The sequence below is a fragment of the Idiotropiscis lumnitzeri genome, chromosome 3 (assembly GCF_059441095.1).
Source record: "Idiotropiscis lumnitzeri isolate Australia: NSW breed Sydney's pygmy pipehorse chromosome 3, RoL_Ilum_1.0, whole genome shotgun sequence".
Taxonomy (NCBI): domain Eukaryota; kingdom Metazoa; phylum Chordata; class Actinopteri; order Syngnathiformes; family Syngnathidae; genus Idiotropiscis; species Idiotropiscis lumnitzeri.
In genome coordinates this window covers 28,157,840-28,177,251 of record NC_142393.1, presented here as the reverse complement: position 1 = coordinate 28,177,251, position 19,412 = coordinate 28,157,840, and the positions used below count along the sequence as shown (strand labels likewise).

General features: G+C 39.6%; 1 protein-coding gene across 1 annotated transcript in view; it reads left to right on the top strand.

Moving 5' to 3' along the window:
• Nucleotides 1–19,412, top strand: part of LOC148340713 (gamma-aminobutyric acid receptor subunit gamma-3-like) — a 73,145-nt gene that overhangs the window by 11,059 nt on the left and 42,674 nt on the right. Inside the window, exon 3 of the mRNA XM_088290833.1 lies at nt 16,211–16,278. Coding sequence (XP_088146959.1) covers nt 16,211–16,278 — 68 coding nt within the window. The remainder of the gene's footprint in view (nt 1–16,210; nt 16,279–19,412) is intronic.

Genomic DNA, 19,412 nt, shown 5'->3' with positions numbered 1-19,412 from the left:
GGGCTGAATGATTGGTCGTTTTGGGACCAAAGTGGTGATCTTGACTTGAGAAAAAAACTGCCCCACTCATAAAACCTCTTTATTGTCTGCATTATTACAGTGATAGCTTTTATTGTTTTTAATGGTCTTCACATGAGAATGATCATTAGCATTAAAATATTTGTCCTGCATTTATTTAAAAAACATGTGTGCACATGTATGTGTGCAATGTGCATTGTAGAAAGGTCCCTGCTAAGTAAATATTAATTCCTAAATGAAAATAACTAAATTAATATTAAATATAAATATATACAGTGGAATACTGCCATGTACAGTCCTGCTCGAATGTCCCTGGCAGAATTTTAAAAACAGGAAAATTAAAATAAATTGTTCAGAAAGGAAGGAAGTAGACAATTTTACTCTCTGCCACTCCATCTACAGTATTTGGCATCTTGTTATTGTTGAATGTTGCTGTTAAAAAAATAACAGCATGAGTCGTTTTAATTAAATTTTTATTCATCCAGTATATTTTACTGTTCTACATTTAAATGCAAATGTTCCATGTCCTTGAGAATTGAAAGATAATTGGACTTAAGAAGGATGTACTTGAATAGTTTTTGCTCTAACGTCCTCATTGTATAAGTGGCATTTAAAAAAACAACAAACAAACATTACTATTGTTTAATGTGATTGTTCCTGTGTAAATATGTCTGGAGAAATATTGACGAAAATGAAATATCTATTAAAGAGCTGGTCACTAGGCTTAGATATGGCCTGCACACTCGTTGCGCTTTGGAAGCTGGTGTTGTCAGTATTCAAACAGCAGAAGCATCATGATGCTCTAACTCAAACTCACTTTCGTCTCCTGGTGAATCATTAACGACGGGGGTCCCTCTCCTCTACAGCATATAGTTGAATGGCTTTCAGGAGGTTTGAGTCACTGTCTGTCGTCCAGCTCACTTTTCTCTGATGTGGTACTGAATGTAATTGTGAGCTCCTTTATCAGGCTACAGGCCAATGCAGTGAAGTGCTTCTTGAGAGAGTTGTGATCGACCCAATGGCATGTGTCAGCTCAGTGACTGCGTCATCTGGATGACCAGTCTGTTGAGACATACAGGAGCTCCCAGTGCTCAACTTTTTGAAGATTACCCTCTTCATGTTGTTTGCCACTTACTGTATTCGACAGATGTCATTACTGTACAATTAGGTGGCAACGTTTCCATCCTAGTTTTGAAAGATGGTGTTTTAACTAATTAAAATGGTTGGCTGGCTTCACATTTTAAAAGAAAAAAAAAATAGCAGAAGCTTGTCAAACTTTGCATGTGACACAGACCATGGTGGGACAGCAAGGGAATTTGTTATTTTGCATTCTTCATAGGAGGTTATTTAGAGGAGGAGGACTTGGGCTTTCTGTGGGACTCCATTAAGTCTGTGTACTTCTTCGGCTTGTAGGGATGGATCGTCTGGTGACAGAACAATATAATTTCGGCTACAGGGAATTAATCCATTAAAATAGACCACCTTACCACACTATGATAGTGGAATATTGTGTGACCTAAATATTTGCAAAACACACACACACACGCACACGCACGCGTGGATATAGTGCAGATATAAAAAAAATAAAATGTGCTTTTGTCACCAAAATAACTGAATGCAAGACAAACAATCATTCACACTCACAATCAAATCGCGGGACAGTTTTGGGTGCTCAATTAATTTTTATTTTTACTTGAGTAATTATTTGTGTCAGTATTTACTTTTACCCCAACCATGTTTTACGTGATGTAAATGTACTTCTATTCAGAATGTGAGTAAGTTTCCCCATCTCTGATCACGGACAGGACTATTTAAAAGGTTGAAACGGTAAAATACATGCAAACTCCACACAGGAAGGCTGGAGCCGGAATCGAACCCACGACCTCTGCACTGTGAGGCCGTGCCGCTGGTAAAATACAGTTATTGATTCATCAGCGTAAGAGCATTGAGATTATCACGTGTTGCATAATATCCTTAAGTAGTTACTGGTAGATGTTGCTTTTCAAAATCTTCGTGGTATTCACTGGACAGGAGGAAGCGGACCATATTAAAATGACTACATAGCTCGTGACTTAAACTGTCATATAATTGTAACAGATTTCATAAGACCTTGTGAAAATGAAATTGAATTCAGTGTTGGACACAGATGTGTAGCGCCCCATGACTGGGTTTGCTTTGAGCCTCCAAATGACTCGCAACGCCTCTGATGTCAACAGATAGCAGACAGACAGCGGTAATGAAGTTTCACAAAGTCATCCTTAGACGAAGTTCAGTGCTTCGAACTGTCGTGTTCACGTTGTTGCTTTATGGCTTCGTAACCCCCGGACTTTAAGCAGTGATTTTAGGTTTCAACTCGGACCTTTTGCACCAAGAGGAATCTCCTCGGCTATCCATGAAATGACTGCGTCAATCGATATTGACTTAGTAAAGGCGAACTTTGATTCCATTCCTTCAACCAAGGTGCTGTTTAGAAGTATTCCAGATTTCTGGCCTTGCTCGGATAGAGAGATCAGCCAGACAAATCAACAATCCCTCGCTCAGCTGAGGGGGCAGTTCAGCGCTCAGTTTCTCCAAAGTAGATGTTTTGTGACGTTTCATTCAACAAAGAGGCGATTTTTGCATTCTTTTTCTTCTGTCTTAAACTCAGGCTAGCTGGACACGCATACATAGACACACTGTCATGCGCACACACACACACACACACTCCTAGACATAACAGTGGGTGGAATTATCTGTGTCTGTGCGTGTTCTGATGTCTGTTGGTGTTCTGCACACATGCAACATGCAGTGATAACTGTGAAAATAGCTGCCATTTGTGCAGAGTTTTCATGTAATATTTTGCTCAGGCGTTTGTTTTTCTGCTCAAAATAAATACATATTCTTTAAGTTTCAAGTTTAAAAGTTGCATCGTAAAATTATAAAAATATCCAAGAAATTTCTGTTTATATTATTTTTTAAACCTTCTTTTATGCATCATAACAGTTCTTATCTCAGTTGATGTATCATGACATCATTGTTACCGCTGTTAAAAGACGGTGAAATTGTATTGCAAGTGTGCGATTTCCAACTCTAGTTTCCACAATCGGACCCGCTAGTGCATTGCAATGTGTTTTGTTATCAGAATGTCTCCTGCAGCCTATTGTCCATTTTTGATCCACAGTTTAGTTTAGAATCTTACGATATTGCCTTCACATCAGGCGCCATCTTCTGTCATCACGGGGAAAATTGTTACCATGGTGATTGCTTCCCTTCTCTATCATCCAGTTGAATGTTTTTTTTTTAACTGCAGTATTGTTAAATCTATTTTCATGCTTTCTTGAAAACCCTTCTTTCGTTTCGTCGTTGTTTTTTTGCACAATGAAAGTTTTGCATTCAGTCCTATTCCTTAAACGGTTAAGCTTTTTGAGTATAAGTAGACGTAAATTTGCAGCTGCAATTTTTGTTTTTATACCTAGTCGGAGCAGGTAATTCATTAGCCTTTGTTTTGTTTTTCTTTTGTTTTCTTCTCAGTCTTTGGAGTTTGCTCAGTTTACTTCAGCCTAGGAGGTCGTGATCCTTCAGAAAAGCCTTTCTGATGTTAATCCCTTTTGAATTCCTGTGCTAATAAGAAAGCAAAAAGGAATGGCCTGGGTAATAATGGAGAGCCTTCACTTTGAGACTGCTACTGAACTGAAGTGCATTATGTGTTGATAAGACCAGGAAAGGACTTTTGTGAATTATGTCCACTTAATCGATTTCTATTTGGCCTTCACGCCGCCCGGTGTCTCTACTTTGACCAGAACAGTGGTAGTTCACTTAACCATTTTCACACTTGCTTTTGGCATACTGTGCTGTTTCTTTCACGGGACTAAAAAGCTATATGCACTATATTGACCAAACCAAAGAAAACGTGTATCGTCTGCCTTTCCCGCTTTGCAAGTGTCGATTTTGAAATTGAAATAAGGGTAAATATATGAAACATCCTCTTAATAGTGTTCCCTAGGCAACAGATCGTATTTGGCTGTGCGATTGCATCTTTCTTTCAATTAATAAGCAGTGAGACCATTTTGTTGACCTCCTCTCATTTTTCCTTCCATTCTCAGATCTATTATCCATATTTGTTTGAAATGTGGCACCTGAATAGAGTTTGGCACTGGTACAACAGGTTCTCATTCATTCACCCACACAGCAAACTTACACTGAGTGTGTTTTTTTTGTTTAAAATGTGAATAGGAGTTTGAAGTACATAGGTTGGGAGGGGGTCTTGTACAGATTTAAATACAATACAGTACAGTGTGAAAGTATAACGTCACCATTAGATTCAAAATGTTATTTTAGTTTGTTTTTTTAAGACGGTACACAAATACAGGAAATGTGTTGATAAAATTAACCACAACAACCCCATTAAATATGTACACATTGTATGTTGTATGTTGTGGGTGGCATGGTGGGCGACTGGTTAGGATGATGGCCTCACAATTCAGAGGTGCAGGGTTTGATTCTGGCTCCAGCCTTCCTGTGTGGAGTTTGCATGTTTTCCCCGTGCCTGCGTGGGTTTTCTCCGGGTACTCCTGTTTCCTCCCACATTCCAAAAGAACATGCATGGTAGGTTAATAGGACTCACTAAATTGTTTGTAGGTGTGATTGTGAGAGTTGTTGGTCTTTGTGTGCCCTGCGATCGGTTGGCAACCAGTTCAGAGTGTCCCCCGCCTACCTCCCCTGAGAGAGCTGGGAGAGGCTCCAGCACCTAGCGATGCTTGTGAGGAGAATGGATGGATGTATAGAGTGTACACAAAAGTTTATGCAAACAACGGGCACTCACAGTAAAACCCAGGGGTGGGCAAACTTTTTGATTGGCGGGCCACAATGCGTTCTAAGATTTGACAGAGGGGCCGGACCAGGAGTAGATGGATGTGTTTTGGTAACCTCACCTCATCTGAGGAAAGAAAATACATTTAATTTTAAATGAAAGTGATCAAAAGTATTACAAGAAAATATGTCTTTGACACACCACAGTATTTAGAAAATAAAACATTAACAAGGTTTATTCATTTAATTTTTTTCAAGTTCGGCATGCCGGATTAAAACGTTTAACGGGCCGCATGTGGCCCCCGTGCCGTAGTTTGCCCACGCCTGGTATAACCAAAGCCTCTCCTTCTGCCTGCCTCTGTGGAATGACCCTATGGTGAGTTTATTTCAGCTGCTGTTGTTCAGGAGCGATTGGCTAGACAGGCCATATTAACTGTTTTTTTTTTTTTTCGTTTTGTTTTTTTCGCACAGACCAATAGCACACAATATAGCTCTGGAACATAGCGTAGCATTGTATCCACTTCTGCCATGTCACCCCACAGACTGTCCCCAGGGTGACTGATACCCAGATAGAGGTCTAAAAAGGACATCGCTTGCAGAACACCATCTGTCTTTCAAGAAAAGCAAGCCTGTACTACTACTGCTGATTGTGTTTTCACTTTTTCTTTTTGCTCTGATTCAGAATCTTGTCCTGAATGGGAAATGACTTGGCTTTCTATTCTCTTTGAGATCTGGAATGTGCTATTTAAGTGTTGCATGTTTGTACTTACATCTTTTTCATTATGATTTTCTGTACTGGACCTGTTGCTGTTGTGAATCCACTGGCAGAAAATTAATTATTTGAATTGGAAGGTAAAACTCTCTAGTGCTGTTTTATTGGATTTAGGGGAATAGTGGAGTGATGTAAACTGAAGTGTGCCTTGGCATTTAGCTCAAATGTTAAGCAAATAAATCCATTATCTCGCAAATGCATGCGATCAATGTCAATTAAAGTGTTTTTAGTGAGGTGTTTTTTTGTGCAAAAAGCCAGAGTCCTTTAAATCTTATTGCTTTCTCTAGAGTTTGCCAAACATTTTTTTACAAATATATTTAATGTAATAAACCATTTGATTGCAACATAATTCAAGTGACTCCAAATTGTGTACTGACACTCATTCAAAACAGTGGAGTGGCTTGATTGTGATTACAAGCATGAGGGTAACCTGAATGATTTGTTTTGACAAACATGACTGTACATAACAACTTTAAATTATTTTTTTTAAATGTCTGCATTGACCTCAAATAATTTGAAACTATTCATTTAGTCAAAGATGCTGATTAGCTCTCTTGGAACTGGATGACAAGGTCAACTTCTTTGGAACTGTCTTAGCACTTCAATTACATCTCATGTAATCGCCATAACTTGTCTAAGATTTTCCATGATTGCTCATCCACTGTCGACCTTTTAAAAATTAGCATTGCCGATTGACCATCTGAGTGCCCCCAAACAGATTTGACTTAATCTCCGTGACACATGCTCAACAATTTGCACAGTCCAAGCAAAGTTGGGAATAATACAGCTCATCCGAACGTGAACATTCTCCGTGGCTGTGTTTGATTCTTGTCTGAGTAAGACCTTCTCATCTAAGAAAAGCAGTTGGTTAAGGATAAGGTCCATGTTTCAAGACATGAACTGGATGTGGGGAACTCGGCATGAGCCCCTGGGACCAACCCAAGCATTACAAATTCAAAGATGCTGGTAATTGTCCCAATGGGATCTCAATACTTTTCAGAATGTCGTGCTGTTGGCAGACAAGTAGGGGAAGTGTATTTTTTATGCCAAGCCAATGTAAAGTAATGTGAGATAGAAGGGCTTCTTCAGATATTAACAATGCAGTTGAGCAGTCATACATAAAATGGCGCATGACTGGGTTGGCTGAGCTTGGCGAGAGCAGTGGATTTTAGTATTTACAAACTACTCTTCTCCGTTGCTCAGCCATAAATGTGATTTTAATTGAGTGAGGGATTGAGGTTCTATGTATGTATTGGCCCCACTGGAATAATCCAAATGGAAATGTTTTCAGGACACAAAAAAGCATGACTCTGCAGCAAAGATGAGAACACACTCTGAACACAGAAAGAAAAAGAAGTGTATGTATTGTTGTCAATTTAACCGATCTAAAAAATACAATTAATATAAATTAATGAAAGTTGCAATCCCCCCCCCAAAAACTTTTTTTTTAATTGTTTGTATTTGTTAAAACAGCCCTTATGACTTCACAGCAGTCCATGACAGCTATGGTACGTGGATAAAAATGAGCCGTCTCTCGCTACTTGTTATTCCTCTGATTTATTTATATTTGCATATATTTATGTTTATTTATATCATAAACCACCATACCCAAAGAAAAACAACCTATCAGAGACGGAAGGCCTGACATACGATCTTGGGTGGGGATTGACACACGAGGCCTGTGGTTCTCTCCATCTCATACTTTATTGAATCATGCTGTTGCCACATCAGATAAGAGCAGTTACAATACTTCTGTCGCACGCAGATCGCTGTTCCGCACAGAGACGTCTCCATGCAAGACCGTCATTGAGTCACATTTAAAAGGAAAGAACAGCCACTTTTATTGGGGGGGCGACAATCTCCCACAATGGCGCGGTCCTCTCTCTCTTTTTTTTTAAGTACTCTGGTTGCATGTGCCTGCCACATATTAGGGCTGTTAAACCGTTTGCGTTGAGATAATGATTGATCTAAGAAAAGTTAATGCAGTTAAATATTTTAACTGTTTCATTTACTTCCAAAATAATTTGCAAAGCCAAATTCAAATACTGCACTATAGAAGATGTATATCTTTTGCACATCATCTCACAACAAAACACTTTGCTCAAGTTACCACTGGTCCTTGCAAAGCAACACTACTCGAGTGTGGTGCTTATGGGCAGAACTAAACGTGCTGTAGAAGTTTTGTTTGTTGCCTATGAAGAGGACTCGGTTTAGATTCTATTCAAGGACCAAACAAAAGTATTTGATATAAGGTGATTTTACATTCATTTCAAGATATTCTTTTTTTATGATTTATAATTTAATTACTTGCCAGCACTTGACTACATATATATATATTGACTAGAGCTACTAGTTCTTCTAAAGATTGTGAGTTTTTGCTTTGTGAGGAAAGTTCGTAGCTCAGGATTTAAGTGCTGTGCATTTGTATGTTTGCAGTGGAACTACAGTTGAATGTAATACATTATTTGCCAGGGTTACCAAAGATGTGAGACGAACCTTGAGGGCAGCATCTGGATCACTCATACCCGCAGCTCTCACTGAGTAGAGTTGGTCAGCTGGGATCCATGTTCATAATGTGTAATGCATTTGTCATGGGCCGAGCTGGCATGAATGCGCTTTCTTCTTAATGGAGGCGCACAGGGTAATTTTGTAATACAGACGGGGCCAGCTATTTTTCTTCTCCAAAGCAAGATTGGGAGGAAGTAGAGAAACATGAAGAGAAGGAAGATGGATTCACCTGGCCTCTGAGGATGTGTTACTCCCATTAGTGGAAGTTGTTTGATCCATGCAGCTCAGTTCATGTTTGTACTTTCTTCTTCAGCTTTTCGCTTTTACTCAAATGAATGAGACGTCAAAGAAGCTCTGTAAAGAGACAGGTTTCCAACCCCGTCTTTTGTCTCCTTTCTGTATTACGTTGCAAAAGGACCTTGCATGCTATTCAGGTGAGCTTCACACTACAATTACCTCAATATCCCCTTTGCCCTTCTCTTGGAGTTATGAATATCATTTAATTAGGATTTTATCACTTGGAAATGTTGATGATGTTTTGTCCTGTAACCTTTGGGCGCCAGATTTCCTCAAATGAAAAATCAAGATTTGATTGTGAGCCTCAATAGAAACTTGATGCCCAGCAGTTGTTCTCACAATAAGGTTAAAGAGTGTGGACAAGGCCAACAAAACTCTCAAAGAAAACCTTAATTTGGGAATAATGTGATATGAATTTTCTTCATGGGGTGTGAGATACTCTGTCCACCGCCTTAGATTTTCCGTGCATTCATTTGGTGCACCCAATGAGACTCCAGCTGGTTGATTGTGGTGTGCACACAAGTTTGTCAGGTTTTGTGTTATTTCAACCATAGGTGGGCACTTTACCCTGTTTTGATGGTCTGTATTTCACTTTAGCGATTAGTACGCTTAGCAATCCCTCGTTCGCCTCCTCGTTTAAAACGCTACTTGCTGGTGGGGTCGTTTATTTGTTATCACGCAGCTCACTGCTGCTGCTGTGCACGGACTTATTTACAGTACAAATAAAGTACATACTGCTGTGGTGCAAAATAGCTCGGCACCTGTGAAAGCGGTGAAAGAAATTACTTCAGAGACTCCGGACAGCGCACAGATTTTTTATTTATTTATTTATTTTTTAATCAGTATGGTGTGATCTGTTTGGTGAATGTGGGCTTGAATGAGCTTGAAATCGCGTTGTCTGAGATCAGAATTTCGGTCTCCACGTTCTCAAATGGAGTATTATCAGAATCACCTTTATTGTTAAAGTATGACCCTGGGGAAACATGTTTTTTTTTCCCCACTGTACTATAATTGTGTAATTGCACATCCACTCCTGTAGTTGGCAGTGGCTCTCTCATTGCCCATTGTGCGCAACGAGTATTAACTCAACGGTGTCGGTTTGGTTTGCATAGCGCTGGTGATGTGTAGTGCCTTCAATTTTGCTTCCTCATTTTGATAGAAAAAAATCTGCTCAAATTGATTTATTCATTGTTGTTTTTTAGGTTAAAGTGTTTTATAGATTGTGCTCCTGAGTTAATGTTTCTGAAGTCAATTTGAATTTATAATTGATTTGGCTTAATTTTATTTTTAGCAACAAATGGTGCAATAAGCCTGTCAAAGATAATTACAACTTAAACAAGGATATTATTATTTTTAATTTCAGGCAAATTAATGCAATTAAAATCTTTTCTTTTATTAATAAACAATGTTAATAAGGGTCTTCTTGTAAGTTGAACTATATTTCTTTCTTTTTGTTTTCTTTATGTTAACAGGGATACGATGTTATGCAGAGTTGTACCTGCAACTATTTTATAGACAAATGCTATTACTTATAGTTGCGGCGAAAAGTGGCTGGTGGGGTGGGGGCGCTAATTGTTTTCTTCTTGCTGCGGGGGCGTAACAGAAAATAATTGAGAAGCACTGCTGTAGTGTAAGGGTATCATTGTGCAGTAGTACAACCAAATGAAAGCTTTGCAACAGAAAAAAGTGATCAGTAGTGCGCTACTTTCAATGCTAAGAGGGTTCTGCAGATAATGCAGATAAATGTCGGACCATTTTTATTTTTTTAAGTGACAAATTGCAGTACATGTAATTATCAATATTATAAACACATGGAAACACTTTTTGATGCCAAATGCAGATATAGTTGCAGAGCGTACAGGAACCTTTCTCAGACTCTTGTCACATGAGTCAAATTCCCAAATGAGCTCCGACCAGGGTCGCGCTGGTGTCACGGCAGTATTTATTGCATTTCATCCCTTAGCTCAAATTCAACTTAAGATTCCTATTTTGGCTCTCAATTGCTTCTTCACACAGTCGTGTGTATCGCTTCCATATTTTTGCTCACGAGCCTCGCTCTCTCTCTCTCTCTCGCTCTCAGTTGAACTCGCAGTTAAAGGGACCGTTCACACAACAGCATTACATGATTTCATTCTGTTCCGAGTGCAAATATTTGAATTCTTCACCTGCTGTACTTGACCTGGTTAGGCACAATTAAGGAGACGGATTTTTAAAAACTTCTTGTCCTCTGTTCTCCGTCTCAAAAATCATCTGTGCATAGTATTGCTGAATTGCTAATATGCCCAAAAATCAAGAATATGTCCCCAATATTTTAGCAACAGATTTGCAAATGTTATGCTCAGGGGTGACAAACTGAAAGGTGGACGTGAAGCAAAGTCCCTTTTGCAAGAGAATTGTGGTCCCTAATTGGACAGTTGGTGAAGCGTGACACATTCCTGGAATGGAAGCAATCCCAGCAGGCTTCCACCAACGCATGCCCAGCACATCAGGTCCTTGGGGACTCAACTCGCTGCTCCGCACACGCATATGAACACACCTGTTTGTCCCTAGATTCTGTTTTGTGCAATGACATCTTGCAAGTGACATGATTTGTGAATGATTGCGTAATCAAGCAAGAAGCATGAAGAATTGCTGAAATTAATATGTTATGGGTCATGGATAAAATTAATTTTTCATGGGACAACTCCTTCATTAGATTACATGTAGACTGTTTGGTTTTTTTAATTGATTCAGCTTCGGTGTCAAAGTATCCTTGAGGTACTAATTGCTGTCTGGTCTTTTTAGCTCACCAGCATTTTCGTTTGTTCCTGCTTAAATTCGACCCCCATGCCTCCTACTGTCATACCGAGAATCTACTTTCTCTCTTTGTTTGATATGATGCCACACAACAATATCCACATAGACACACACACCCCCACACACACCCACACGCGTTATGGTTGTTAAACCTCTACACCCTCCTGAAAAAATGAATTTTGTGATATAAAAAAAATGAAACTATGATAATCAATTTAAAAATTTTGTTCATCATTAATGTGATCAATGATCAATACAATTGGAAAAAAATAGTTCTTTTAGAGGTGGAAGTAAAAAAAAAAAATAAACAACTAAAATAATTTGGTTGTAAAATTGTACACACCCACTTGCTACTTATATAGATATATACTGTAACGGAGAATTTGGGTTTGTTCAGAATTCTCCAAACATATTCTAACTCAGGTTTAATGAAAAATTAATAATTTATCATCAACTAAAAACTGTGAATTTAAAAAAAATTCTAAAAATGTCCTCAACATGTTTTCTAGATTTAGTATCGAAGAAGTGAATCATTCCAGTGCTTATCCGTGTCATTTTAAAAGTTGAAACTTGAATGATTTTTTTATATATGTAACCATTTTCTTTACCGCATTAACACACTAGTTTTCATGATGTTGTCTTCCTGTCTTTTCCACTGTACTGGTATAACTCCCCTGTTCATCTCCCGGTTTTTAATTTTCATCACTTCATGCGGCTGTTTGGCATAACCTGATTTAAAAAATACTTTACAAACTTTTTTTTAGAAGGGAGCCATCCTAGCCATCCCAAACAGCTTTGTAACTGCCATGTAAGGCAACAACATTGAAATTATGAAAAGTTAAATTGAAAAAGATCACACTGTGGCCAATATTGAGCCTTCCTGTGCGGCAACTAATGATGTGTTGTAGATTCACAAGTATATTGGAATTTCCACCTCCGTCTCAGAATTTTAATCATCGCTCTTCTGAAGTCAGATCACCAACACGGAATCTTACAAGCCCAAATTGCTACTCATGTAAACACTGTAGTTCCTTGTTTTTTATGTATGTTAATGCTGGAAAGTGCTGGAAACAAGGTTTGACATTAGATGACCCATGGCCACCCTCTAACTGTGTTGGGCCAACTGAAGTTCACTACTTAATTGGACAATCCGAGCTTCATTTGTTTTAACCATTTATAGCAGTGTGCGGATTCATTTATTTGCCTAATTAGGTAATTACAAGAAAATTAAATATCGAATTTCATATCTTTATTTTTGCCAGTTATCTCAATAATGATACGAAAATGATATTACCATGTTTTTAAAAAAATTTTTTTTTAGATAAAGCAAAATATGAATCCAAAATACTTACTGGCAGCCATCGTCATTAATCAATAACTAATTAAATAAGTTTGTATTGTACTGCAACTATGCTTTACTGATGAATAACTACCGAAGTGTTTATTGTGCTTGCATGCATGCATGTTTTAACGACATGGTATGCGTTGTTCAGTTCCAATTTCTCCATGCATTTGGCTTAAAGCATTATTTGACTTTAGTGCTCAGGCCCGCTGCACAGGGCACAATGCCTTCGACCCTGAGTTGAGACAAAAGAAAAAAAAAACAGTTGGCCACTCACACGATATTAAGTGTGAACTCCCAGGGATGTGAATGTACAAGCCTAGCATGCATTTTTGAGGCTCGTCATAAAATATGGCATCATATAGGGATAATTTGTAATCCACAGAAAAATAGTGGCAGTCAAGGAAAATGTGCATTGCTGCATAACTAGGACATGAGTAATAATAATGAGGAACGTGTGGATATTTTGAAAGGCGAGACTCGTTCCGACTCAATTGAAATGACCGGCGAAGCACAGACTGCTCATTCATTTTTACCATCATAAGCTTCACTATTATAGTCACTTAAAACACACTTCTCATAACCAGATATGGATTCATAAAATCAAAAATGTACAAAAAATAATTTTAATGCGTCTCTTTCCCATAAATTAAAGTTACTTCTCCCGTCACTACGCCAGAGAATTGTATCAAAACAATGTGGTAAAATCAGCGGCAACAAGCTTGATGACAGTTAGCAGGCTAACTGCCTCGGCGGGGCACGCGCTACAACCACCTGACTTGACCCATTTGGCAGGCGATGATCCCGCATCCAGGCCCCCTTCCGCCCACCCTTTTTTGAGTTGGTACATCTGGGATACTGGTGTTCGTGGAGGTTTGAGGAAGAGGAAGACCCAAACGCAGGGAAGTGAGGCAGGGGAAACTTAAATGGTATTTAATTGACGAAACAAAAGGCAAACAAGGAACTTGGAAATATCAATTAAAAAAAATCTCAAAAGTACAAAACAACGGGGACAAACAAAACACAACGACTTGAATTAACTTGACTTGACTGGGCAAGACAGGGACAACGGACATGGACACAGACAGGGACATCTGACAATGCACTGACCAAAAGTGAAAGTAAAAAGGGAACTAAATACCCCAAAATGAACAAGACAACGACAAGCACCTGGGCAAGACACAAAGAGTTGGACCGACCTAATTGGTTAACACTGGGGCTTGGGTAGACGGACACGGGTGGACACAATGAACATGACGAGACATACCAAAGACAAGGAAAAACCATGAAACTGAATAATAAACCAGAAACAAGTAAGACAGATCATGACACGGTGAGGATACTGTCGTTGACTGTGTTTGTCTTTTTTGGTTTTGGTGGTTATTTATTTTCATGTTTATTCCTTGTCTTCCTATGTATCTTGTTAACTCTTTTTGGAGCCACCTGTGCTTGTCGTCCCGCTCCCTAGTGTTGACCAATCAGCTCCCTCGAAGCCTTTGTGTTCCTCAGGTGTTCCTGTTGTCTTGTTAATTTGCTTGTATTTAGTTCCGTTTCCTTTCAGTTCTTGTCGGGTCATTGTCCATGTCTACGTCAGTCGTCCTCCTGTTGTGTTGCCCAAGTCCATTTTCTAGTATTTGTTTGGTTACTTTGATCCTTGTTTTATACTTTGATATTTTTATGGATTCCAAAGTGCCTTGTTTTTATTTTTGTTTTCTTCAATTAAATCCCCTTTAAGTTACCCATTCCTCACTTCCCTGCATTTGGGTCTTTCTCCACCATGCCACAATCTGACATGCTTTTGTAACCACTGTGGCCATGTCCTAATAATTTTGGACCCGACTATATATGTTTTTTCCCTCTTAGACTTATTGTTTGGAAAATTCAGATCACCTCAGTAGAAAAGGAAATGCGCTCAGTCGAGCACACTGGTGTACTGATTCATTTATGTTCAAACTACTTCATCTTGAACAGGTTAATAGCCCTGTTAGATGTAAAGCTTTAACATATTATGCAGTATTCCTTGAGTGCACTTAATTTATTCCATTAATAGGACATTTACATCATTATTTAGAGGCACTTGTCTTGTCGTTTAATGACTCATTGCAGCCCTGTGATTGTCGGCTTTGTGCTGTACTGTGCTGTGCTCCTCTGCTAGTAATATTGACCAAATGCAACTATTGGGGTGCAAGTTTGCTTGTCACAAAATAACTCATGTCACCTTTCATATGAAAATAAATCATTCAAATTAGTCACATATCCTAACCAATTAAAGTTTGTAGATTTTTAATAAATTCAGGATGTCCGTCAGCCAGGTGGTGGCCCAGTTTGATGGCCCCAGTATTGCAGCCCTGCTTTTTTGCAGATAATGTGGTACAATTGGCTTCTTCCAGCCGTGATCTCCAATTCTTTCTGGAGCGATCTGCAGCTGAATGTGAAGCGGATGGGATGAAGATCAGCATCTCCAAATCTGAGACCATGGTTCTCAGTCGTTTAAAGGTGGAGTGCCCTCTCCAGGTCGGGGAGGAGATCCTGCCCCAAGTGGAGAAGTTGTATCGGTCTGCCGTGGTGAAAAAGGATATAAGCCAAAAGGCAAAGTTTTCGATTTACTGGTCGATCTATGTGTCTACCCTCACCTTTGGTCACAAGCTGTGGGTCGTGACCGGAAAAACAAGATCTCGGATAGAAGCTGCCAAAATGAGTTTCCTCCCCAGGGTGTCCGGGCTCTCCCTTAGAGATGGGGTGAGAAGCTCGATCATCCGAGAGGGACTCAGAGTCGAGTCATTGCTCCTCCACATATAGAGGAGCCAGATGAGGTGGCTCGGTCATCTGATTAGGATGCCTCCTGGACGCCTCCCTGTGAGGTGTTCTGGGCATGTCCCACCGGCAGGAAGCCCAGAGGACGATCCAGGACACGCTGGAGAGACTAAGTCTACTGGCAGGTCTGGGAACGCCTGGGGATCCCTCCGGAAGAGCTAGAAGACGTGGCTGGGGTGAGGGAAGTCTGGGCTTCCCTGCTGAAGATGCTGCCGCCGCAACCCGACATTCAGCGGCAATTAATGGATGAATGAATGGATGGAGGATGTCCGTCAGTCAATCTTTTATTTGGTGGTGGTGTGCTGGATCCCTGTTAATAAGCTTTTAGCTTCAGAGTGAGTCCATTTTTCACATTGTAAACTAAGTATTTTGTTCTTTATACAATATTGTGTGAAAATATTTTTGGGAGGAATTGTCAGTAAGGAGTTAGACCGTCTTGGATGAGTTCCCTTTTCTGGTCAGAGTGGTTTTCTCATTTTGCAGACAGGCTTTATAGTGCCTTGTAGTGTCAGCAACGGGTCCGTATGTCACAGATTACACAAAAAATACACAACCGATTCCCACAAAACATTGTATTAGGGTGGTCCATGAGACTAGGAAGGACAAAAATATTGCTGAGAATCTGGATAAATGTGTTGATACAGCAATATGTTCTTAAAGATGTAATAACACTTCACATCTTTGTCATCCTTCATGAACCATGAAGAAGCCTCTGGCTAACAAATGGACTCAAAAACACACAACTGTTTTTCGGGTGTGTGAGTGCGTGTCCACGTATGAATACATTGTTTGTCTGGTCATGTGTGTGCCTGTCTACATCCTGGCAATATTTATTGCAGTTTTGACTTACTTTTGAATGCTTTGTACTCTTTCAGTGAAGCCAACGGTCATTGATGTGGGCATTTATGTCAACAGCATCGGCCCTGTGTCATCCATCGATATGGTGAGTTCAAGCACATTTCTGTTCTTCCTCTTTGTGTCGATCTCTCAGTGCTTGTAGGCTCTCTGTTCACGTCTCATGAAATTGTCATATGTAGACACTGTACACAGTCGTGCAATTCCTTTTTTATTTATTTTCCTTGTTTAATTTTTCGAGACCTTTGAGGCTTGCTCATTAAGTTTAAATAATCATTCTGTCACTCAAATGGCCTTGGTTGTTTTCCACAGTCCAGAACACACACACACACACACACACACCCACACACACACAAAACAACTTCACAAGTGATGCACAGTCACTTTTATTTAATTTTTTAAAAAATAGATATTGCAAAGCTTAAAATATCTGTAGACAGCGCCCAGTGATGAATCTGCTTGCATAATCAATACTGTACTTGGTCTTTTAAATTGAGCTTCAATGTAAGTTGCAAAACTCGCATACTGTTTACACGTATCTCTGTATGCTGTAAGGAAAAGAATAATGGCCGGCAAAATGGCCATTATTCCAACCGGAACATTGCAGATTGGTTCAGCAATTAAACGGGCAACTCACTGAGGCCATTAAAAGCTGAAAGAATCATAAATGAGAGACTCGCAGCTTCAGATGCACATTCGGTAGTCTGGTCAAACACTTTGAAAGGTTTTTAAAGTGATGAATTCTTTCACCTCTTTTTATGTACGGTTTCAGCCAAACATGCCCACCTGCCCATGGAAAAGCTGAGTTGCCAATACTATTAATTTTTGGTCCGTTGAAAAGTAGGAATGAAAGTGAACGTCTGCAGTCGAAGCACATCTTCGTTTCATTTCAAATTCACTCTAGTGTTAGCACCAAAAACATGAGAATGTCACTGTTCTAATATTTATGATCCTGGCTACCACCTCATCATCGAAGCATGCTGATGGTTGTTTCATGGCGTGTGCATGTTTGGCTGCCAATGGAACTGGTTCCCGTGTACAAAATATTTATTGATGATGTGACTGCTGACAAAAGCAGAAGGATACATTTGGGCTGTATCCGCTCATAATCAGAATCAGAGAATCAGAATCAGAATCAGAAATCCCTTTATTGTCATTGTACTCAAGTGTGCAACGAGATTAGAGAGCTCCCCTCTCCAGTGCAATACAACAATAATTCAGATAAATATATAAATTAGATAAATAAGATAAATACTTCAGAACACACTGCACGCCGCTGCAGAATCAGAGGAAAATTTGAGTCAAATCCCAAGGAGTCAGAGTCAAGTGTGAGACAATAAAAAACTGTTCAGTCCGGACAGCCTGCTTAGCAGAGCATCACCAGAGTCGGGTGATGTCTCTGTATTTCAGACTTCGGGCTGTAATTTGACAGAAAGGGACTTGCATTGCAGTATTGAAAAAGTGCAAGTTTTATTTATGATTGTTTGAGGCAAAGTCTACCCTTTTTTTTTTTTAAATATTTTTTTTTTACAATTATATGTTTTTAATTAATTTATCCTTTTTTTTAACACTATTATGCGGCCTTCACATTTCTAAACAGGGCATTCTGATTAATATTGCATATGTGAAATATGAGAAAAGCAGTAAAATCCAACCATATTCATCCATCTAAGAGGGTGGCCGTTTTGCAGCACAGTTGCTCAGGTTTTCTTCAGTTTCTTGTTCATCACTCCATCAAGTGACAAACTGACACAAAAGAAAACATGGGATGCCTAAAAGTGCCGTTTTTGTCATTATAACTGAACTTTAAACTGAAGAAGCTCTCAAATTTTCCCACGGCTGTATAGTTGTTGGGTCGGAAATATATCCCCAGCGATATAAGGAGGTTCGCTGTTTTTGATTATTTAATTTCACACTTGATAGGCAATCCGATAGCATCTTTAAGTATTTACATACAAACATTTAAAATGTAGATTTTCCAAACCAAGTCACTAGGCCGGTGGGTCAGTTTACACTGAGCCCAAACTTTTTCAATCATGCACAATGTTCACCATTCCTCCAATTTTTTTCCTCTATGTTGCACTGATTGGCGGCGCCCTGTCAGGGTTAGCGAACAGTGGGCACCACAATGCAAATCCGCTGCTGTCCTGGGAGTTTGCTGGAGTGGATTTATTTCCAATGCTCCTACTCTTTGTCTGCCTTTTTTAAAGCTCTCTTTCCTCACTTAACTGCACACGTCAGCCTTAGACTCTTCACCCTCATTTAAGTCCAATTGGTCATCCGTCTCCTGACCTCAGTTTCTCTGAAGTCTCTCTGGTTCGTCAAGTGACTTCCATATGAAGAACCAACTCAAAAGTGCAATATCCCCCCCACATTTGCTCACCTACTGGCTTGCATTATGTCAGTATAGAGTGGAACCTTGATTTAACGGATCTGGAGCCAACAAACTCTGCACGCCATTACCGCCTCTTCGCTAAAGCAGTGGTCCTCAACCACCGGTCAGCGATGCTTTTGCAGAGCATACATCAGCCCCAAAATATCCCCCACTCTGTCCATTAGCTTCCGAATGGCGATATAGATTGGGCTCGCTAATGACATGATCGTGAAGAATTGTTATATTACGGTAACCAGTTGTGAGTATAAGCAAGCGATCAGACGTGTGTGACAGCAGCCAATCAGAGTCCAGCTTTTGCTTCTCTACTTTGGTTTCCAAGTTGATGCCGTAAAAGAAAGACGTAAACAATGACCGCATTCGTAGCTAAACACGTAGCAGATGGACAGCCATGACTTGGCATGATCTGCCCAAGATTAAACTATTTTTACAAAATATTCCCCACAGTTGCTTGTGTGGCAGTATCTCCGGAGTGACATTGACTACTTATTTGCAGAAAAGGAATATTGGTCAAAATACTGAAAGATGTCCGGTCTATCTTTTTTCGAGAGTTGTATCCCAAAATTAGGACACTCTGAGGTCAGATGATAGCGAGGCCGCAGACGGGCAGTCTGTCAAATACTGTACATATTTTAAAATTGAGGGGGCATGCAAATCACTCGGCGCAGTGCAGCAAAATGAAGCAACCAGACAACAAGACCTCCAGAAGGAAGCATTATTGGGATGGCAATCTACCAGTTATTTCGAATGGCACGCAGTTGCATGCTTTATATTCGTCCAATTGTATTTTCATCCTGATTTGGACCACATTCGAAGGGCCCATGATTGAC